Source organism: Anolis carolinensis, chromosome 5 (genome assembly GCF_035594765.1).
Source record: "Anolis carolinensis isolate JA03-04 chromosome 5, rAnoCar3.1.pri, whole genome shotgun sequence".
Lineage (NCBI taxonomy): Eukaryota > Metazoa > Chordata > Lepidosauria > Squamata > Dactyloidae > Anolis > Anolis carolinensis.
In genome coordinates, this window is record NC_085845.1 from 12517963 (window position 1) to 12541966 (window position 24004).

The window sequence follows — 24004 nt, forward strand, 5'->3', positions numbered from 1 at the left end:
CATTGAGTCCTAGTCTCCAGGACTATTGGACTATTTCATCATAATCTGGCCCCCCAACAGTCTGAGGGACCGTGAACTGGCCCTCCACTTAAAAGGTTTGGGGACCCCTGTTTTGAAGGTTTGTTCTAAAGTTGGATTTGTATGTAAGTATATTTTAAATGTAACTCCCTCCCCTCTCTATATATATATGCAAGCTTTAGATAGCATAGGGGAGGGTTGACATCCCTGTTGTTTTTGTTTTGCTGTCTGTGCAAGGCCATTCAATGCTAATCAAGGTGATCAATTGCAACATTCACACTTGCCTCCAACAGACAAGAGTTCTTTCTTGCACCCTGGACATTATTCCACAGGTACCGTGTTTCCCCGAAAATAAGACAGTGTCTTATATTAATTTTTGGTCCCAAAGATGCTCTAGGTCTTATTTTCAATGGATGTCTTATTTTTCCATGAAGAATTCACATTAATTGTTGAACATTTATTATATACTGTACAGTAATTGTCATCATAAACCAGCATAACCAGACAAACTGTGAAGAATTTCTTGTTACTACCAATGTTTCCATGTACAACACTTTATGGTACGTACATTTACCGATCCTGCATGTTTGGTGTTCTGTTTGACACGCATGCTTCCAAACAAAAACTTTGCTAGATCTTACTTTCAGGGGAGGCCTTATATTTAGCAATTCAGCAAAACCTCTACTAGGTCTTATTTTCTGGGGATGTCTTATTTTAGGGGAAACAGGGTATATTATCCCACTTGCCTAGTTTCCAACAGACCTCACAACCTCTGAAAATGCCCGCCATAGATGTGGGCGAAAGGTCAGGAGAGAATGCTACTGGAACATGGCCATACAGCCCGGAAAACTCACAGCAACCCAATGATTCTGGAAATGAAAGCCTTTGACAACACATTATTATTATTGTTATTGTTATTATTAGTTCTTTGTGTGTGGCTGTGTAAAAGAGAGAAAGAGAGAGAAAAGCAAAAAAGAAAGGAAGGAAAAAGGATGAAGAAAAGAAGGAAGGTGGAAGGAAAGGAGTAGAAAAGGAGAGGGAGGGAGGAGAAAAGGGAGGAAAGAAGGAAGGAGGGAGAAAAAGAAAAGGAGAGAAAAGAAGAGAAGGAAAAAGGAGAGGAAGTCCTTGTGGAGTCTTGGAGTCCTCGTGGACAAGTTAAACATGAGCCAACAATGTGATGTGGTGGCTAACGAAGCCAATGGGATTTCGGCCTGCATAAATAGGAGTATAGCGTCTAGATCAGTGGTTCTCAACTTGTGGGTCCCCAGGTGTTTTGGTCCAGAACTCCTAGAAATCCCAGCTAGTTTACCAGCTGTTAGGATTTCTGGGAGTTGAAGGCCAAAACATCAGGTTGAGAATCACTGGTCTAGATCCAGGGAAGTCCTGCTCCCCCTCTATTCTGCCTTGATCAGACCACACTTGGGATCACACTGTGTCCAATTCTGGGCACCACAATTGAAGGGAGATGTTGACAAGCTGGAAAGTGTCCAGAGGAGGGCGACTCAAAAGACCAAAGGTCTGGAGAACAAGCCCTATGAGGAGCAGCTTAAAGAGCTGGGCATGTTTAGCCTGCAGAAGAGAAGGCTGAGAGGAGACATGATGAGGGCTATGAAACAAGATGTGAGGGGAAGTCATAGGGTTCGGGACCTGCCTATCTTCATGACCACATCTTCCCCTATGAGCCAACGTGACCCCTAAAAACCTGGATGTTCCACTGTGCTTTTGATTAGACAGTCCGCCAAATAAGTTGGCCTGGTCAAGTCCTAAGTCTAGCCCTCACACTTTAACAGAGATATAGGGCTCCATTTCACATTGCCCTCCACCCCAAGTTTCCTTATATGGCTCTTGCACTTCACCTATTAGCACTGTCCTTGACATTGAATTGCACTAGTCCTGTTATGCCCCTCAGAATTATTTTACTCAGGCCAGTGTTTGGCTTGATTGTGTCTTTATTGTGTTATTTTGTGTACTGTCTATCTTATTATGATGTTGTTACGAATTTTATGCTTTATTTTAACTGCGTTGGTCGGGTTTGTCCCCATGTGAACCATCCCAAGTCCCTTCGGGGAGATGGAGGCAGGATATAAAAATAAAGTTTATTTATTTACAGTATTTATATTTCTCCCTTCTCACCCCGAGGGTGACTCAGGGCGGATCACAATATAATAATAATAATAATAATAATAATAATAATAATAATAATAATAATAATAACAACAACAACTTTATTTTTATACCCCGCCCCATCTCCCCGAAGGGACTCAGGGCGGCTTACATGGGGCCTGGCCCAATAAAACAAACAAATAACAGTAACAAAGCAATAAAACAATTATCCCAGTAAAAAACATCAACATCAATAAAAACAATCATTAAAATCAACAAGCAGGATACAGTATTAAAAACAGGAGACTAAGTCGTAGATCCCAGGCAAAGTGCAGAATATTACGAAATGGGGAAAGGAAATTTCATAGTTGAATGGACAATAAAGTGCGGTATAAATATACATAATATAATTATGTGTATATTGTATAATATAAATATACAATATACACATAATTGGCAAACATTCAATGCCATATACACATAGAACAGAGACAGACATAGAGGCAATTTAAACTTCTCCAGCTTCCTGAGGGTATGCTCAATTCCGGCCACAGGGGGAGCAGCTGCTTCATCGTCCACTGCGCCGGCAACTTCCTCATTCCAAACGCTTGCTGGACAATTTTTTGGGGTGTCGTAAATTAGTTAAATTAGCCTCCCCACATATAAGTGGTACCTAAATGTCCTACTTGATAGATGCAACTATCTTTCAGGTTGCTTGGGTCAGCAATGAACGGGGGCTATTTACTTTATTTTAATGGTTGGGTGCTCATTCCGCCATGGCCTCGAATTCTTGACCTCTTGGTCAGAGTGATTTATTGCAGCTGACTACTAACCAGCCTGCGCCACAGCCCATGTTATTATTATAGGGAGCCAGTATTATTATAGGGAGGAGGGAGTAAGCTTGATTTCTGCTGCCCTGGAGACTATCATAGGATGCAGAACAACAGTTTCAAACTACAGGAAAGGAAATTCCTCCTGAACATAAGGGAGAACTTCCTCACTGTGAGAGACAGAGCTTACAGCAGTGGAACTCTCTGCCCCAGACTGTAGTGGAGGCAGGGCTGTAGCCAGAAAAAAAATTCGGGAGGGGTTTAGAAAATTTCGGGGGGGGGGGGGGGTGTAATGAAGTATGAATTTTGGTTTACGGATGTTATGTTTAATTGTGTGTTTATGATTTAAAGGGTAAGTATTACAGTTATTGCATCTCAGCACTCAGAGGCTGGTTGCCATGGAGAAGTAGGTGGAGCCAACTGCCGTTTAGTTGAAGAAGTGCAGAGTTTAAAAAAGAAAGTCAGTCTGTGCTCTGATGAGGCACAGGAAAGAATGATTCTAGGTTGATGGGATCAAGGAGACTCAATTGTTCATTTTGAGTCAGTTTTAAATAAGTTTGGTGACTTATTTAATGTAGTCTGTGTCCTGGAAAGGCACAGAGAACCTGTGATAGTATATCACAGGGGTGACTGTGGTTTGAAGTCACTGGATAGACTAAGTTTCAGACTTTGGGAACCAATCCCAGCTGGACTCACAGAGATCCATTGAAGTAACAGTTAGAAAGGAGCAGAGGAATAGGTTTTAACTACTTTAAGCAAAAGAAGTGATACTTTAGAGAGTTTGATTCATCTCATTCTAGTATTGTAACTGTTAATAAGAATACCTCTAAGTGAGAAACAACATTGTAACCACTAAGCTATGTGCCTGAATAAACTTGTTATTGTTCCTCCAACATCTAAGCCTCTGTCGCATATATTCTAAACCAAGTTACGCTACCATTTAAAGTAAAAGTAAACATCTCCCTGCGTCTTTGGTGGTTGTTTCATCCTTACAAATTGGTGGCAGTCGATATTAGTTCTTTACAGGGGGGTTGAACCCCTACACACACACACACACACACATCCCCCCCCCCCCCCCCCGCTACAGACCTGTCAATATCTGCTTGAGATAGTGCCTGGAGGGACTCTTAATTTTTTGCGTCTCATAGACTTAACATGGGGATTTGGCTAACCAGTTAAAATTCATGAGTAAAACAGGGTTTTTTTTTAACCTGAAAAATTTCTGGTTAATTTTTTTTTTTAACCTGGCTACAGCCCTGGGTGGAGGCCCCTTCTTTGGAGGCTTGGAAGCAGAGGCTGGATGGCCATCTGTCGGGGATGCTTTGAAGGCGATTTCCCCGCTTCTTGGCAGAAAGGGGTTGGACTGGATGTCCCATGAGGTCTCTGCCAAGTCTATGACTCTATGCGAAGAAACGCCTGCAAAGGGCAGGCTTTTAAAAGGCGCATATAAGTAGCCAATGCGCCCTTGCTTTAGCCTTGTCCACCGGGAGCGGCTCCTTTGTGTCCGTGTGAAGCCAACACTTGGAGCGCTGTGCCTGCCTCGGGTCATCGTTTCCTCCTCCTCCTCCTCCTCCTCCTCGCTCTCTTCTCTTCTCTTCTCTGCTCCGGTTCCGGCTCCTGGGTGACAAGGCTGCCGGGTAGCTGGCTGCCTCCATGGGCTCCTGCCTCCAGTTCTTCCTCTCCTTCTCCTTCTTCTTGCTGGCCTGCCATGCTGAGCCCCAGACCCGGGATTCTCCTTCTTCTCCTCCTCCTTTGGAGCCGGAGCCCTGGCCGTGTAACGTCAGCCTGGACAGCCCGCCCGAGCAGCGCTGGGACCCGGTCCTGAAGCGCTTCGACCCGCCTTTCCTCCGCGCCGCCTTCGCACGCATCCTCCAGTGAGTCCCTCTTTCCTTGGGCGCATCTGCACTGCAGGATGGATGCGCGTTGACAGCGTTTTAACTGGCCTGGAAGCTAAAGCGGTGTCAGGTTGCATTCATTCTATAGCAGGCATGGGCAAACTTGGGCTCTTCCTTAATTCCTCCTTATTATTCAGAGTCGGTCACAACTGGACTTAACGCCAGGGGAAAACCTTTATCTTTACCTTTATCCAACAATTTGCTTATCCAACGTTCTGCCGGCCAGTTTATGTTGGATAAGCAAGACTCTACTGTGTATATACAGTAGAGTCTCACGTATCCAAACCTCACTTATCCAAGCCTCGCTTATCCAAGCCATTTTTGTAGTCAATGTTTTCAATACATCGTGATATTTTGGTGCTAAATTCATAAATACAGTAATTACTACATAGCATTACTGCATATTGAACTACCTTTTCCTGTCAAATTTGTTGTAAAACATGATGTTTTGGTGCTTAATTTGTAAAATCATAACCTAATTTGATATTTACTAGGCTTTTTCTTAATTCCTCCTTATTATCCAAGATATTCACTTATCCAACCTTCTGCCGGCCCGTTTAGCTTGGATAAGCGAGACTCTACTGTATATATATATATATATATATATATATACACACACACACACACACACACACACACACATACCGTAGAGTCTTGCTTATCGAACCTTTGCTTATCCAACGTTCTGTATTATCCAACGCAGTTTGCCTTTAAGGAGTCAATGTTTTCGTAGTAAATTTTTCAATACATTGCAAAGTTTTGGGGCTATATTGGTAAATACAGTACAGTAGAGTCTCACTTATCCAAGCTAAACAGGCAGGCAGAAGCTTGGATAAGCGAATATATTGGATAATAACAAAGGATTAAGGAAAATCCTATTAAACATCGAATTAGGTTATGATTTTACAAATTAAGCACCAAAACATCATGTTATACAAAAAATTTGACAGAAAAAGTAGTTCAATAGGCAGTACTGCTATGTAGTAATGACTGTATTTACGAATTTAGCACCAAAATATCACGATATATTGAAAACATTGACTACAAAAATGCATTGGATAATCCAGAAGCTTGGATAAGTGATGTTGGATAAGTGAGACTCTACAGTATATGGTGTGCCCTCCCCAATGTATGCACACTTCATAGGTTATAATCCTGTAATATATATATATATATATATATATATATATATAGTGGAATCTCGCTTATCCAACCTTTGATTATCCAATATTCTGTATTATCCAGTGCAGTCTGCCTTTTAGTAGTCAGTGTTTTTGTAGTCAATGTTTTCAGTACATTGTGATGTTTTGGTGCTAAATTCATAAATACAGTAATTACTACATAACATTACCATGTACTGAACTGCTTTTTCTGTCGATTTGTTGTAAAACATGATGTTTTGGTGTTTAATTTGTAAAAACATAACTTTGAATAGGCTCTTTTTTCATTCCTCCTTATTATCCAACATTTTGCTTATCCAGCATTCTGCCGGCCCATTTATGTTGAATAAGTGAGACTCTACTGTATAGCCTTAAAATACATTGAAAAATTACAGGATGATAACCTGGGAAGTGTGTATACATTGGGGAGGGCACACCGTATAATTCCATAATACTGTGTAAGGTTTTGATTTCTCCAGGAATGTATCTTTCCATAGCTATAGGGATTGTAGGTAAAGGTAAAGGTTTCCCCTGACATTAAGTCCAGTTGTGACCGACTCTGGGGGTTGGCGCTCATCTCCATTTCTAAGCCGAAGAGCCGGCGTTGTCCATAGACACCTCCATGACTGCATGGAGCACCGTTACCTTCCCGCCAGAGCGGTACCTATTGGTCTACTCATATTTGCATGTTTTTTAACTGCTAGGTTGGCAGAAGCTGGGGCTAACAGCGGGAGCTCACCCCGTTCCCGGATTTGAACCTGCGACCTTTCAGTCCACAAGTTCAGCAGCTCAGCACTTTAACACGCTGCACCACCTGGGGCTTCCTATAGGGATTGTACTATTCCCCAAATGCTTTCACACGGTTGTGACATAATTAGAAGAACGGTATTGCCTACTGGAGTCTTCTTTGGATAATACTTCGGAAAGATAATTGAGATACATATTTTGCTTGGAAGCAGGCTTCCTGCCCGATGACTCAACTTGCATTTGTCAAATGGCCAGGAGACACACCTCACACACTGCTCTGTTTTAAATAGAGACTTTAATTTACAAATGTGTGTAACTGAAGGCTTTCCATATTCATTGCTTCATAGCATCAAGTTAAACATTTACAATTTTATGATGGCCATAGAGCACACTGTTGTTGAAAGGATAGCAGTGCAGGTTGGGTTTAAACTCCTTGGAACGACAGTGCGCAATATTAGAAATAACATTTGGAACAAGCAAAACCACTCTTGGAGAATGTCAGCACGTAAATGAAATGTACACTGAACGATCAGAAAGTAAACTAGTCATTATATTCCTATCATCCACTATAGAGACAATTTTGTATTTGGGATTGCAGAATTCTGTACAAGGGATGTTCAACCTGTACTCATCCAAATAATAATAATAATAATAATAACAACAACAACAACAACAACAACAACAACACCAAGGCCATAAACACCTGGGCCATACCTGTCATAAGATATACTGCTGGCATTATAAATTGAACACAGGTGGAACTGGACAGTTTGGACAGAAAAACAAGAAAACTCATGACCATTCATCATTCACTGCACCCCTGCAGTGATGTTGACCGGCTATATCTGTCTAGAAGATGAGGGGGCAGATGACTCTTACAAGTAAAACAAGCAGTCAAAGAAGAAGAACATGCCCTGGCAGAATATGTAAAGCAAAGTGAAGAACCTGCTTTGATTGAAGTCAAAAATCAGAAACTCCTCAAAGCACAGCAGACAAAAAATCAGTACAAGAAAACTGCACTACAAACTAGAGGTGACAGCTGACACAACAAAACACTGCATGGAAAGTTCCTTGACAAAATTGAAGGAAAAGCTGATAAGGAGAAGACCTGGCAATGGCTCACGAATGGGACCCTGAAGAAGGAGACAGAAGGCCTGATCCTTGCAGCCCAGGAGCAAGATATCAGGACAAATGCAATTAAGGCCAAGATCGGAAAATCAGCTGATGACGCAAAATGCAGACTGTACAAGAAAACCGATGAAACCATTGATCATATCCTCAGCTGCTGTAAGAAAATTGCACAGACAGACTACAAAGAGAGGCACAACCATGTGGCCCAAATGATTAATTGGAACTTATGCCTCAAGTACCACCTCCCAGCAGAAAAGAACTGGTGGGATCACAAACCTGCAAAAGTATTGGAAAATGAGCACGCAAAGATACTGTGGGACTTCCGAATCCGGACTGACAAAGTTCTGGAACACAACACACCAGACATCACAGTTGTGGAAAAGAAAAAGGTTATGATCATTGATGTCGCCATCCCAGGTGACAGTTGCATTGACAAAAAACAACAGGAAAAACTCAGCCGCTATCAGGACCTCAAGATTGAACTTCAAAGACTCTGGCAGAAACCAGTGCAGGTGGTCCCAGTGGTAATCGGCATACTGGGTGCTGTGCCAAAAAATCTCAGCTAGCATTTGGAAACAATAAACATTGACAAAATTGACAGGGCCGGGCTGTGGCGCAGGCTGGTGAGCAGCCAGCTGCAATAAATCACTCTGACCAAGAGATCATGAGTTCGAGGCCAGCCCGTGGCAGGGTGAGCACCTGCCAATTAAAAATTAAAAATAGCCCCTGCTCGTTGCTGACCTAGCAACCCGAAAGATAGTTGCATCTATCAAGTAGGAAATTAAGGTACCACTTATAAAGTGGGGAGGCTAATTTAACTAATTTACGACCCCATAAAAATCATCCAGCCGCCGATGGAATGAGGATGTATTTGCACACATCATCCAGAAATACAGCACATGGTCCTAAACACTTGGGAAGTGTTCAACTCGTGATTTTGTAATACGAAATCCAGCATATATATCTCGTTTGCTGTGTCATACTATATCTTTGTGTCCGTAATAATAATAAGAAGAATAATCTTTATTTATATTCCGCCCCATTTCCCTGGAGGCACTCGGGGTGGATTCCAAACATAAAAGGCAAACATTCAAATTGACAAGCGAATATAGAAAAACAAATTATGACTTAACAATTATAATTGAAGACGCAACCTGTTACATCAGGCATAAAACAAAACATCAGACTTCAAACAGAAGCACTCCCAGTTTCTTGGAGGCAAATAGCTTTAGTGCCTTAGCAAACTATAAAGCCTAGGATTCCATATGATGCAACCTTGGCAATTAAAGTGGAATCCTAGTGCCATAATTGTTTAGTGTGAAATGCTCTGTGATCTAGCTGCTTTAGTTGCTGAGCTCGGGAGATCTCTTTGCCCATGATGTGATCTTAGTATGTTTTTTAGCAAATTACTAGCTGTGCCCAGCCATGCGTTGCTGTGGCGTTGTGTGGTGGTGTTGGTGAGAAATTGTTGAGGTAGTGGTGGTATTGAATGTCTGTTGTATGGCTGTCTTTATGTTTAGTATACACACTGAAGTGGATTATATGGCAGTTCAAAGCAGATAATATAAGATTCTAAATGTGTTATATAGATGTGGAAGGGCCTTGAGTCTACACTGCCATATAATCCAGTGCAAATTAGATAATCTGTGGAAGAGGCCTAAGTGAGGCCTAACTCTGCCTGTCCCCTGGGCTGAGTAGGTTGCTAGGAGACCAAGTGGGCGGAGCTTAGCCTTCCAACTGGCAGCAATTGGATAAAAACTATTATTCCTCTCCCTGTAATTAGGACTTTATTTTTTCTTTTCTTTTTGTTGTATCAACCTAGAGCTGTGAATGATGGGTTGTGTTGTCAAATTTCGAAGTTGGGGGCCCTGTAGTTTTGTTGTTTTGTCCGCTGCCCTGATGCCATCACTCTTTTATATATATAGACTAGCTGTGCCCGGCCACGCGTTGCTGTGGCGAAGTATGGTGGTATGGGAAAGAAAGTATTGAGGAATTGGTGGTAGTTAAGGTCAAGGGTAAAGGTTTTCCCCAGACATTAAGTCCAGTCGTGTCTTACTCTGGAGGTTGGTGCTCATCTCCATTTCTAAGCCGAAGAGCCGGCGTTGTCCGTAGACTCCTCCAAGGTCATGTGGGATGACTACATGGAGCGGTGTTACCTTCCCGCTGGAGCAGTACCTATTGATGCACTCACATTTGCATGTTTTCGAACTTCTGGGTTGGCAGAAGCTGGGGCTAACAGTGGGGGCTCTCTCCGCTCCCCCAATTCAAACCTGTGGCCTTTCGGTCCAGAAGTTCAGCAGCTCAGCGCTTTAACACGCTGCGCCATCAGGGGATATTATTTCCTAAAGGTTGTGAATATACAATATTTCTGATTGGTTTTATTTTGTTTGTTGGAGGCAAGTATGAATGCTGCAATTAGGAAAAATGATTAGGATGTAATGGCCTTGCAGCTTTAAAGCCTGGCTGTTTCCTCCCTGAGTGAATTTTTTGTTGGGAGGTGTTAGCTGGCCCTGATTGTTTCCTGTCTGGAATTCCCTTGTTTTCAGAGTGGTGTTGTTTGCGATATTTTATGTGCTTCTACTGTCTGTGGCCCTGAGAAAACAGAGGATTTTCCAGACTTTGATGATGGGAATACTTTGTTGGGAGGTGTTAGCTGGCCCTGATTGTTTCCTGTCTGGAATTCCCTTGTTTTCAGAGTGGTGTTGTTTGCGATATTTTATGTGCTTCTACTGTCTGTGGTCCTGAGAAAACAGGATTTGCCAGACTTTGATGATGGGAATACTTTGTTGGGAGGTGTTAGCTGGCCCTGATTGTTTCCTGTGTAGAATTCCCCTGTTTATTTACTGTCCTGGTTTTAGAGATTATATTGTTCTGCATTATTCTATCCCAGTAATTATTTCATATTAAAGAAGAATCTCACTTATCCAACATTCGCTTATACAATGTTCTGGATTATCCAACGCAGTCTGCCTTTTCATAATCAATGTTTTTGTAGTCAGTGTTTTAAATTCATTGTGATATTTTAGTGGTAAATTTGTAAATACAATACAGTAGAGTCTCACTTATCCAATATAAACGGGCCGGCAGAACGTTGGATAAGCGAATATGTTGGATAATGAGGATTTAAGGATAACCCTATTAAACATCAAATTAAGTTATGATTTTACAAATTAAGCACCAAAACATCATGTTAGACAACAAATTTGTCAGAAAAAGTAGTTCAGTACACAGTAATGCTATATAGTAATTACTGTATTTATGAATTTAGCACCAAAATATCACGATATATTGAAAGCATTGACTACAAAAATGCGTTGGATAATCCAGAACGTTGGATAAGCGAGTGTTGGATAAGTGAGAATCTACTGTAAATACTACATAGCATTACTGAGCATGGAACTACTTTTTCTGTCAAATTTGTTTTATAATATGATGTTTTGGTGCTTAATTTGTATAACGATTACCTAATTTGATGTTTAATTGGCTTTTCCTGAATCCCTTCTTATTATCCAACATATTCACTTATCCTGCCGGCCTGTTTATGTTGGATAAGTGAGACTCTGCTGTATATTTCTAATCTTATATTATCTGCTCAGAACTGGATTATATGAGGCTCCTTCTTCACAGCTGTATAAAATGCACACTGAAGTGGATTATATGGTAGTGTGGAGTCAAAATAATCCAGTGCAAAGCAGATAATATAAGATTATAAATGGGTTATATAGCTGTGTGGAAGGGCCTTGAGTCTACACTGCCATATAATCCAGTGCAAATTAGATAATCTGTGGAAGAAGCCTAAGTGAGGCCTAAATCTGCCTGTCCTCTAACTGAAACCTGGCTGTCCCTTGGCTGGTTGCTAGGCAACCAAGTGGGCAGAGATTAGCCCTCTAAACTGGCAGCAATTGGATAAAAAAAATTATTGCTCTCCCTCTAATTAGGACTTTATTTTTCTTTTCTTTTTGTTGTATCAACCTTGAGGCGTGGATGATGGGTTGTGTTGTTAAATTTTGAGGTTGGGGGGCCTGTACTTTTGTTGTTTTGTGAATTGCCGTGATGCCATCACTCTTTTATATATATAGATGGGTTTGGTCTGGTTTCACTTTGAGTGCTGCAAGTCGGAGAAGAGCAAACCACACACCACCTATGCAGTCTGAGTCTTGCCGAATGCACAATATTCTTATAGCAACACCAGAGGCACTCCAAGTGGCCAGCTTCTGGTCAAAGTAGTTTGCAAAGGCACTGTCATATATGTGTGTTAACTGGAAAATGAAGTGCATGAAGCCAATTGGCTGAGCTTGCAAAGATCTGGGGATTGATTTGATACTGTTTCAGTTCTGCTGCTGCAGAACCAGTTTGGACAAGTTTTTTTTTCAGTGCTGACTGAGTACTGCCGGTGAAGAGAGCTGTGTACTCAGAGAGGCCTTACTATTTTGAGGCCTGTTTGCTGCTGAGAAGAGCCTCCGGTGGCTCAGTGTGTTAAAGCGCTGAGCTGCTGAATTTGCAGACCGAAAGGTCCCAGGTTCAAATCCGGGGAGCAGAGTGAGCGTCTGCTGTTAGCTCCAGCTTCTGCCAACCTAGCAGTTCAAAAACATGTAAATGTGAGTAGATCAATAGGTACTGCTCCGGTGGGAAGGTAACGGCGTTCCATGCGGTCTTGCCGGCCACATGACCAAGGAAGTGTCTACGGACAATGCTGGCTCTTCGGCTTAGAAATGGAGATGAGCACCAACCCCCAGAGTCAGACACGACTGGACTTAACGTTAGGAGAAACCTTTACCTTTTACCTTGCTGCTGAGAAAGGACTGTTCATGACTATGGACTTCTGTAAGTGATCAGAGGGACCATTGTAAATACTACTGTTTTTCTTGATCTCTTGGAATTAGTAAAGTTCCTGTATTTTCATTCTGCAAACCTGAGTGGCATGTTATTATTTTGTGGGTGACTCTGGATCGCTGGCACATGTAAGATATTTCATTTATCATCATCAGTCTGCAATACAAAGGACATTTAGTATAATGCCAAGTTTTAAACTTGGTTTATGTTTTTAAGTACATTACAACTGTACCCTCGGTTCGCTTCTGATAAGATAAATACTGTAAATACTTTTATTGAGTGGTTAACCTGTGTTCTCCTGTAGCATGGATGTGTAGAAAGTAGATTCCGGAATGTGGAAAATTTACTCTTTAGTAGTATTTGTTAACAGAACCAGCCTTGCCAAGGTATACAACCAAGTCTCTTGTTTTGTTCCTTTGTTTTCCAGGGAAAGCATCCCCAAATGGGTTCACTCCATCATCCGGCCCATCGCTGAAGAAATCGAATCCTATGTTCCTCAGCCATTTGCAGGAGAAATTCGGGGGCTTTGCAAAGCCTTGGACCTGAACGTAGGCGATGGTCTTTTGCTCAATCTGGCCTATGAAGCCTCCGCGTAAGTTTTTGGTCCAATCCAGGGAACTTTGTGGCAGCAAAGAGTCATTAAGTTGAAACACTGGAAGGCTAAACCAGATTTTGTCAGAAACGTTTGCTGGTTGGTGAGAGCTGCAAGCTTTTTTGGTCCTGCTAAAATCTCCTAAAAGGAAATATGTTGCATAACATTACAGTGCTAAAAGTTCTTGAGCAAGTAGCAGCTAGGAATGCAGTTTACACTGAAGGAATAACAAGAGACTTCCCACGTCTCCTCTGTCCTTGACTTGAGAAAGTTTGCATGTTCGGCACAATTTGTTGGGCATGATTTGCCTGTCACATTGGAGGACAAAGGGGAAGGCAGGTTGGATTAGGACGGATATTAAACTTTCCATTTGCCCAACACATCTTCTGCAAATCTTGCAGATATGTTATCTTTAAAATATGGGAAACACACTTTTCTGGACTACAGTTTGTGGGCTATACAGTCTTGAAAGGGACTTTCCTAAACTTTGGCCTTGCTTTTCCTCCTTCACTCTGCAACACACACATAAAGCTCTACCACACACATAATGTTATCTCCATTCCAGATTAGATAAAGGCATGACAACTCTTTTTAGTGGCTACACAGGGACAACTTTTCCTCCCCCCTTTTGTAATCACAACAGTCACTTGCATCAACTCTGTCATAGGGAAACTCCGTCCTGACTATTGTTGCAACCGTTGCCCAGGGCCATTCATTCTGTTTGTCAGCAAAAAGCAAGAAGTTGCATGACGTTTCTTTTATGGTTCGAACGGCTTTAAGCAAAATGCAGTATGAGAGAGTAAACAATAGTACAGCTGCTGTTGGAAACGTGTAGAGTAAATATTAACCAAAAGCAACACTATGAGCTGGAGGATAGTGAGGGAAAATGATAGGATTGTTTTGCTTCATCCATCCAACTGCTTCTGGGCTGCTCTTGCTGGACCCTTCCCCTTGGAGATCCCCAACCTCAGATTTATTCTGCAGGGAAAACAGCCATCTATACATTTTGAGGCTAAAAGGGGCTCATTTATGTCATTTTTTCAGGTTAATGCTATTTCAGATACCTTTCCTGTTAAATTGGAAAAAAAGTGTCTAGATGTGACTCCTGGTTACATTAAATGTCCCATCTGCTTACCTGTGACCCCACAAATGCAGTCTGCCTAGGATTAAGAAATGACAGAAATGTCCCTGTTGCACCCCTAGGCAGCGAGAGCACTGAAAACCAACACAGAGGCCAATAACAATATAATATCTTTATTAAAGCAAATAAAGTTCCAAAAAGGAAATAAGCAGCAAAGTTGAATAAGCAATTGACCTTTCAGGAAAGATCAAAATTAGTCCAATAAGTGAAAGTCTTATGTCCAATATTAAAGTCCAAAGTCCCGAAACTGAAACACACTCAAACCCGGCTTGAGTATTGAGTGGGGAAAAGGAGCAAAGAGGCAAAGAAGAGTTCTCTGGAGTAGATGTCCAAAAGCAGGATTTCAGGGCAAGGCATGAACTGGATGTGCAGGAGCTGAAACGCAGTCCAAACTTGGGCAAGGAGGTAGACCGGCGCCCAGTCTACTCAAGAGTAAGCGCACCTTCAGGCCGCCTGGATTTCAAGAGCTAGAGACGATGATGCTTCTCAGTAAGAAGTAAAGTTGACACCGCAAAGGAAAGTTCCCAGCGCAATACTTTTATTGCAGTTCATAAGCTCCCTCAAACCAGGTGCCTGACTCCCCAATTCTTCCCAAGAGAACTGAGCTTGCCATTGTCACAGCGCCAGGTGCCTGACTCCCTAATTCTTCCCAAGAGAACTAAGCTTAGCCATAGTCACCACGCTCCGCTAATCTGGCGCTTCTCCTCAAGCTTAGTCTCTGCGATCTCTCTATTTTCAAAAAGGCCCTGCGATCAAACGCTAACCTGTCTGGAGAATCTGGGAGAGCCGGCGCTGTTTCAAGGGCATCCTTAATTGGTACTGGCTCAGCAATGTCAATAGAAGGCATCTGGAAAGGAGTTGAATCTTGCTGACTTGGAAGAAAACCAAAGTCTTCTTCGTCCTGGTCAGCAATAGCCACAGGGTCAGGGGCCAAAGGTGCCTGAGGTATCACACTCCCCATCTGCCCACTGTGTATGCTGTATTAAGCAATAATGAAAAATTGGCTCCCCAAATTAACCATCCTGGCTCATAGTCATTGGTATTTTTTTTCTGTAGTAGACTCTTGTTGTGACTCAGCTGGAACCTCAGATTGACTCTGATGAGGATGATGGGATTCAGGTTCACAATCAGGTTCAAAATGTCCCTGTTGTAGAAGATGAGGAACAGAGAGTGCAAGTTCATTTTCCCACAGCAAGGAATGATGTTGTTGATACTGAAACTAGCCAGGTGCAAGTTGACTTGGAAAAGGAAGACAGTTCTCAGTCTGATAATGAGGCTCAGCAAACAAACAAGCAGGCTGACCTTGATGAAACAGGTTCCTTAGATCGAGCTGACCGTTTGGAATTCAGGGTTTGGAAGAGTGTGAGAATTGCAAACAAGAGGGAGGTTAGAGGCCAGAGAAATGCTTTCATGCTTTGCAAAGGGTATTAAAGCAATGTGTTTGAAGACAAACCTTTGTCAAAGCAACTTTCGTTCAACTAAGAAACAAGCTCTCTTTTTCCTGGATTATCTTGCAGATTTTTTGTTCATGTTCTTGGGACTTTTTCATGCTCTATTGGGACTTTGTTCATTCCTCGTGATTTCTTGAATTATTCTCTAAGGCTTTATTTTGTAACAATCTTATGGAACCTTGCTGAATCTTGCTGAATCTTATTCAGCAAGGTGAAGCTAACCTGAGGTGCGACACTCAGAACTGAGCTCTGAAAAGCTATTTTTGGGAACGACAACTCTCAAATTCTCTGATGTTGACAATACTGGCTCATAGATTCTGCAAGTTACAATTTTAAAAAATAAGCCCCGATGGCCATCCACCCCAAATAATGCATGTGCTTCTCTGGAGTGAGATGAGTGAATCAACTAAACTTAGTAATTTGTGTTTTGTCTGTTCATCTAAACTTCTCTGAAGTATTGATCCATGTGCATTCTGAGATTTGCACATTATTTGGCGTAAAGAGGATGCCCCATTCCGTTCAATGGAGGAGAATCTTCATATATGTTCTGGTTTACAATAAGCTGCTACATCTATTGTAAATGGGAAAATATTTGAAGATTGCAATTTGAATTCCTGTGCCTGTAAGAACTATCAATGGGGCATTTTGTGTTCTGAGGCTCTCTGTTCTTCAGCGGCATTTGTTTCTAGAAGGAAAATGGGAAAGGAAATGGTCAGTCCTAATTAACAAAATAGATGGAGACGAAAGATCTTGAACCAGGCGTACGACACATTTAAAATGATACAATGATAATATATTGAATTACTGTTCCAGGGGGGAGGGGGAACGGGGGAGGGGAGGGGGGTGGGTGTTACATTCCAAAGGATTGTTTAAAATGTCATTTAAGCATTACTTACTTTTGGTATTATGTATATTGAAATAAGACATGCATCGCTAAAATTTTGTTAATTGTTGGAATGTAATAATAATAAATTCAAAAAAAATGGGAAAGGACGTGTTTTTGTGTGTGCATTTTTCCCAACAAGTTCCACGTTCTTCTCTTGCAGGTTTTGCACCAGCATCATTGCTCAAGACAGCAATGGAACTATATACCATGGTCGGAATATGGATTATGTCTTTGTAGACATTTTACGCAAGATGACCATCGATGTGAATTTCTTAAAGGATGGTCAGGTATAATGGAGGTTTGGCAATATTGCAAACTATTGAAAACCAAAGAACGCTGTGCATTTTGCCAGTTGGATGGCACAAGAACAGGAATGGATAGTAACCAACTGCAGGTTAGGCAGCTGCATTTACAAATCTTCCATCCAGGTTTGAGTCATAATGTCCTCATACTCACACATCCGATGAAGTAAACATAATAGAATTAATACAGTTTGTTACCATATTAATGGCCGTTGCTAAATCACATGTAATCATAGGACTTGTTGTTCTACAAAGTCTTTAGCCTTCTCTGCCAAAGGGTGCTGGTGTCTCACCCAACAACAAATCCCATAATTCCATAGCCATTAAAATGAAAATAATCTACATTAATTATACAGTGTAGATGCACCTCGGTCTACAAAAGTTTATGCTACATGTATCTACCTCTCAGTTAGTATCCGAGATGCTATATTATTCCTTTCAGTACAGTCTCATGTTTTATACATTAAATATAGGATGTTTGGAATTGCTCTGCCGTCCACAACTGTAGTGTGGCCAGCAAACTTTATTATGCTCTAAAAGGAACTTTCAGTATTAGCTATTCACGCTACAAATACCCTAAAAGCACAAGATCCTGTCTGATCTTGGAAGCTAAGCAGGGTCAACCTTGGTTAGTACTTTAATAGGATACCATCACAGCTACCAGATGCTGTATTTCAGAGGAAGGAACTGGCAAAACCGCCTCTGAATATTCCTTGCCCACTAAGAAAACCCTATGAAATTCATGGGGTCACCATAAATCGACAGGTGATCTGAATACCCATATACACAAAAGGGTGTGTGTTGCATTACGTCAAATTTCTCTATCCCAGTGGCATCTTGAGAAATACTTAATATCAAAAGAATTGTGGTTTATGATAACTGTATTCCCCCCCCCCCCTTTCATTTTCAGGTCAAGTTCAGGGGCACAACATTTTTGGGTTATGTTGGTTTATGGACAGGACAACGTCCACACAAGTTTACCGTCTCTGGGGATGAGAGAGGTGAGCCTCATTTGAATGTGGATCTTAGAAATTCCAAAACATAGGAGGCTTCCAGTAATGTATTCAGTTTGACATCAAGTCTATTTGTTGTCTTTGGAGAGATTTGAACTGCAAAGACACAGGAATGAAATCTGAATATTTGTCATTTTGTGGTGCTAGGAAACCATTTGGGACTAGGGATCCTGTGAACCATGATTTAAGCTAGTGAAGGAAGACAATGGGAGTTTTGCTATCTATCTATCTATCTATCTATCTATCTATCTATCTATCTATCTATCTATCTATCTATCTATTCCAAAACCTTTCCAGGAGTTTGTTCTACTGTCTCACGTTTTCAGCAAAGGACAGCTGTACATTATATATACACTTGTCTCCATGTCTTGAGGACTTGAGGAAGGATATACACAAAGAAGAGAATATCGAGAAGTCAATCTGCTAACATTTGAAAACTTCTGTCCTCATGGGATGCATCTACTCTATGGAATAAATGCAGTTTGACATCACTTTAACTTCCATGGCTCAACGCAATGGAACTATAGTTTTACACAATCTTTATCCTTCTCTGCCAAAGAATGCAGGCTCTTTGAAAAAACTACCATTGAGCCAAAAAGTGGTGCCAAACTGCATTACTTCTACAGTGTAGACGCAGCCTCTGATTCTTTCAGGTGAGGAATGGCCAAGTACTGAAACAATTTGTAGTTGTCTCTATTTGTAATTCTTATGATTTCGAATTATGATAACTAATTCTTATGATTTCCCTTTTATTTTTTACAGATGCTGGTGGCTGGTGGGAGAATGCCATAGCAGCTTTCTTGAATCGAAATATTCCCGTCAGCTGGCTTGTCAGAACTGTAAGTGGCTGCAAACTTTCTCCTTTTTATAATGTAATCCCCCAATGCATATCTACTTAGGGATAAATCTGATTAACTTTAGCTTTTTTTCTTAACCTTTTTAGTAATTATTTTGTTTGTTTCCCTGATTATCTTTTCCTTGAAAATTTGTACCAGGAGGTGTATTATCAACAGCACTGGTGCCAAGTTCTGGAAATGCTGCATCTGATGAGATTTTGTCTTCTGCTAGAGCAGTTATTTAATCATTTTTATATTACCATCTGTAGCGTTATACATTTTTTATACTATTGTATCTAGCGCTATCTTGAATTGAAAAAGGCAAAGACTCATGTCTCTTAAACTGTGTACATAAGAGAGCAACCCTATTTAAAAATGCAAGCATCGCAATAAAAAATTTAATAAAATAATCACCGATTACATTAAATGTAATAAAATATTCACCTATTACATTAGGGGTCGCAGTGACGCAATGGGTCAAACCCTTGTGCCAGCTGAACTGCTGACCTGAAGATTGGCAGTTTGAATCCGTGAGACGGGGTGAGCTTTCATCTGTCAGCCTTAGCATCCCATGCATGAGAGAAACCTCCTATCAGGATGGTAACACATCCAGGCGTCTCCAAGGCAACGTCTTTGTAGACGTCCGATTCTCTCACACCAGAAGCAACTTGCAGTATGTTCTCAATTTACTTCTGATGCGATTAAAAAAAACTATTACTGTACATTCAAAACCAGAGGTTCAATACACACTTTCAGAGCATAGGACACTCTTTAATAGTGTGGGCATGCTGATCCAAGGCGTCTACCTCTGCACAGATCTGAGCAGATTGTATCCAACTTACTCCTCTGTGTCCTCTTTATTGTAGGTTTTGAGCGAAGCAGAAGACTTTGAAGCTGCTGCTCTTATGCTGGCTAAGACTCCAATTATAGCCGACGTCTACTACATCATTGGAGGCACAACACCCAAGGAGGGTGCAGTTATTACAAGAAGGAGAAGTGGTCCGGTTGATATTTGGCCCTTGGACCCTTTGTCTGGCGGGTAAGTTATTTGTTACAGGTGAGCTCCTATGAGACCCGGCATGGAGTTGTGGTTTGAACATTAGGCTGAGTATCCAAGATTCAATTCCCCATTGGACCATGGAAACCCACTGGTGGCCTTGACTGTGTCAAACACACTCAGCCTTTCAATGACTGCTTTGCTTTAGGGTCACCATAAGTCAGAAAGGACTTGGACACGCACAACAACAAGGGTGAGATCCTATAAAACATGAATCCAAAGTCACATGGTTCCTAGAGTGGTTGCACTACATCATCTTTCCATTGCTGCAATTGATCAATTTAATTTTGCAATTTACTGATGTTCCTATTAATTATCCCATCGTACAATGGGGAACATACAGTAGCGGTTTCTCCAATTCCATTGAGTCGACTGAAGGCACTGACAAAGAGTTACGTGCCGGCCAAGAATGTGAAACTGCATGGCCAATGTTGGTTAATCCGTTTTGAGTCAACACATAGTTAGAGCCAGTGGATTTGATGGCACGTTTCTAGTCAAGATTTAGGCTCTGGCCATGGTTATTAAAGACAAAAAGTGGCTCCTTCTACTCTGCCATATAATCCAGGTTAACAAAGCAGACAATCCACATGATCTGCTTTGAACTGGATTATATGAATCTACACTGCCCTATAATCCAGTTCAAAGCAGATAATTTGGATTTTATATCGCAGTGTAGAAGGGGCCTAAGTGTAGCCATTTCTTAAGGGCCAATTACATGTGACGTATCAAGTTGTCTTTTCCTGCACTTTCATGTAGAAAGTGACCATTGGTAAAGGTAAAGGTTTTCCCCTGACGTTAAGTCCAGTCATGTCTGACTCTGGGGGTTGGTGCTCATCTCTATTTCTAAGCCGAAGAGCCGGCGTTGTCCATAGACACCTCCAAGGTCATGTGGCCACTGGCATGACTGCATGGAGCACAGTAAGGGCTGCGTAATTAAACAGGAAATAACACTTTCAAACCAGGAACAGATTTTTTTCAAATTTTGTTACGTTGTGTAATCTGTCAGAACATATGTTGTGCCAAATGATGTTCTGACATTGACTTCAATCTGTATTTTCTGTTTGCAGCTGGTACCGGGTGGAGACGAATTATGACCACTGGACAACCCCTCCTCCTTCTGATGACCGAAGGTATATTTTGCTGGGGGGTTATAGTGCCAAGATTTGAGTGTGTGTTTAAGTTAAAGCTGTTCATATAACATAGGTGGGCCTCTTCCATAATACTTTGCAAGTGGCCATATGAATGAGAATGATGGGAATGTATGCCAACATATCTGGAGATCCAGATGTTCTCTTAATATTGCACAGTATGCATGCGTACAAGTGCACAACAGTCTCTATGGCATGGCAGAAGACAATATACCTTATTTAACACAATAGCCTTCTACCTGGCTATTTCTACAACAGAAACTTTGGTACCAGAGGCAGAAATATCATGGAGAGTGTAGGGATAAGTCCCAACACCACACTAAGGATGGATCTGCATTATAGAATTAATGCAGTTTGACACCACTTTAACTGTAATGGCTTATTGTTATGATAGAGACAAGTCTCATGGTGTAAAGACAAGACCATAGTGCTATATTATGTACCATTATGTCATAATAAAATATCTGTCTATAGCTACCTGAATGTGGTTTATCTTACTGAATAGGTAAGTAGCAGTCTGGATGCAAAATAAGTGGCAAACTTATTTGTACCCAAGTTTCGGCATTCTTAATTTGGATGCAACAGCTATCTGCATCTATGTGTATTTTATGTTTATACTTCAGAACTCCAGCCATCAAAGCACTGAATGCCACAGGACAAGAAAATATTAATCTTGAGTCGCTCTATAAAGTAAGTTGTTTATTTTATATCATGCTCTGTAAAAACATCAAATGTATAAATGAAGTCTGCTCCTTCTGAGAGCTTTCTGCTGTAGTTATTTTCTTGTGGGACAGATATAGAGAAAATGCATGCCAAATTAGGAAAGTAGTGTTACAGGTACATATATATTATTATTATTTATTAACTGCATTTCTGTACCACTTTTCTCACCCCTGGGGAGACTCAAAGTGATTTACAGCATAATAAATGGCAAAATTCAATGCCTCATATATATATAAAATTACCTAAATCAAAAACATATAACTGTAGATTAAACCATTAAAACTATAAAAACATCAAACATAGACATAAGCATGAAACATGTTATTGCAGCATATGTCTAGGATACATCATGATTGATAGTATCCTTTCTTGGAAAATGAGAGAATATAATTACCTGACAAGTAAGTTTTAAAGTTGTTTTCTTTTGAAGCCCTCCTATAAGAAGGTCATTCTGTTCCCTTTTGTTGCTTTAGGTATTGTCGGTACAGCCGGTCTTGAACAAGTAAGTATTTTTGCTTTTTAAATGTATTTTGAAATGTTCTAGTTCTGGCATACATAAATGAAAAGATGCACATTTTAAAATAGGTTCCCTGCAGAACTTGGAAAGCCTTTTTAAAAATGAAGCAACTTGTTATATGACTTGTTGGAAAATCCTAAAATGCAATTTGTTATGTATGTTCATTGTGTATCACATGGCTGTCAAACATTGGTCATCTATGACACTACAGGAGCCGCAGTGGTGCAATGGGTTAAACCCTTGTGCAGGCTGAACTGCTGACCTGAAGGTTGGGTTGCGGATCTGAAGTTTGCCAGTTCAAATCTGCGAGTCAGGGCGAGCTCCCGTCTGTCAGCTCTAGCTCGTGGGGATATGAGAGAAGCCTCCCAGCAGGATGGTAACACATCCAGGCATCCCTTGGGCAACCTCTCTGTAGACAGCCAATTCTCTCACACCAGAAATGACTCGCAGTATGTTCTCAAGTTACTTCTGACACAATAAAAAAAACTATGACAATATGTAATATTATTTTTGTTCCTGGGTTATAAATGTCGTTTCCTAATTGGTTCTATCACCAAAACATGGGAAAAGTTTGTCAAACTGCAAAAACCTTGTTTTTGTGGGCTGTCCTGCAGCACATTTTGCTATCGTTTTTCAATGAATATCTCATTAAGTCTCAAACCAATTCAAGCTAGTTTGTGACAGCCACAAAAACGAAGTTTCTCGAGTGGAATAACTACTTTCAAAGTAAGTACCAGCAAATTAAACAAGAAATAACACTTTCAAACCAGGAACAGAAACATTTTTTCAGACGTTGTTACATAGTGTTAATGATTATATATGGAACTTCTAAGAGCAGAGGCAGTTCTTCCAGTATGACTTTATGGTGTGCTTCTATTGGAAGTCATTTGTTCAGAAGGGTTCACTAACCATGGTTTCACTATCCGCATGTAGACTTAGAAGGTATCCCCCACAGATATAGAAGTCATACTGAATTCATTTTATGTCTCAATCATTGAGTGTTCAGAGATAGCTGACTGGCCTTTGAGGCTTGTAAGTGCACTTGCTCCACTTGTTTATGCTTTTCCTCCAGGAACACAATTTACACCACGGTAATGAGTGCTGCGTACCCAGACAAATATACAACGCGGATCAGGACCCTGAAGTGAAGATGTGTAAGTGCCGATATGAAGACAAAATTGCATCAAATTAGCGAGATAAACCCATGCAAATATCTAGTTAACTTAGGATGTAACACATAATTCTAACTATTTTACATTGCTGGGGAAACATCGTTTCTACATACTTGCTTATCCAAACAAGGCTAATGAAACGTAATGCTGTTTATGCTAAAGGATAGTGTTAGACCTTAGCAGGCTGATTCTGAATGACACTCATAAGACATTGTCTTAAAGCAATAGTAGTAGTGGGTTGCTGTGAGTTTTCCAAGCTGTCTGGCCATGTTCCAGAAGCATTCTCTCCTGATTTTTTGCCCACATCTATGGCAGGCATCCTCAGAGGTTGTGAGGTCTCTTGGAAACTAGGTAAGTGGGGTATATATATTTGTGGAATGATGTCCGGGATGGGAGAAACAACTCTTGTCTGCCTGAGATAAGTGTGAATGTTGCACTTGGCCACCTAG

At 41.0% G+C, this 24004-nt stretch overlaps 1 protein-coding gene and 1 long non-coding RNA gene across 3 annotated transcripts; one reads left to right on the plus strand and one right to left on the minus strand.

The window, feature by feature from the left end:
- The first annotated feature begins 4428 nt into the window (after positions 1–4428).
- On the plus strand, positions 4429–23537 carry naaa (N-acylethanolamine acid amidase). Its single transcript, XM_062981224.1, has 10 exons — positions 4429–4825; positions 13145–13309; positions 16948–17074; positions 18000–18090; positions 18865–18941; positions 19805–19977; positions 21063–21125; positions 21767–21833; positions 22340–22368; positions 23456–23537. Exons 1-10 carry the CDS (start codon positions 4605–4607, stop codon positions 23529–23531), a joined length of 1089 nt encoding a protein of 362 aa, XP_062837294.1. The 5' UTR covers positions 4429–4604; the 3' UTR covers positions 23532–23537.
- On the minus strand, positions 14548–23459 carry LOC134299184 (uncharacterized). 2 transcript variants are annotated; one of them, XR_010006343.1, is made up of 3 exons: positions 22261–23459; positions 18071–18198; positions 14548–16586 (listed from the first exon to the last, which is right to left on the minus strand). It is a non-coding gene; the product is annotated as an uncharacterized LOC134299184 (long non-coding RNA). The 2 variants fall into 2 exon arrangements; XR_010006342.1 differs by lacking the exon at positions 22261–23459 and having other exon boundaries at positions 18071–18869.
- Positions 23538–24004: the final 467 nt, after the last annotated feature.

Excerpts from the sequence above, each read along its gene's own strand:
- naaa (XM_062981224.1), top strand. The coding sequence starts at position 4,605 with ATGGGCTCCTGCCTCCAGTTCTTCCTCTCCTTCTCCTTCTTCTTGCTG. Across the intron at positions 13,310-16,947 it reads CTGGCCTATGAAGCCTCCGC|GTTTTGCACCAGCATCATTG; the intron begins GTAAGTTTTTGG and ends CTTCTCTTGCAG. Across the intron at positions 22,369-23,455 it reads GTACAGCCGGTCTTGAACAA|GAACACAATTTACACCACGG; the intron begins GTAAGTATTTTT and ends CTTTTCCTCCAG.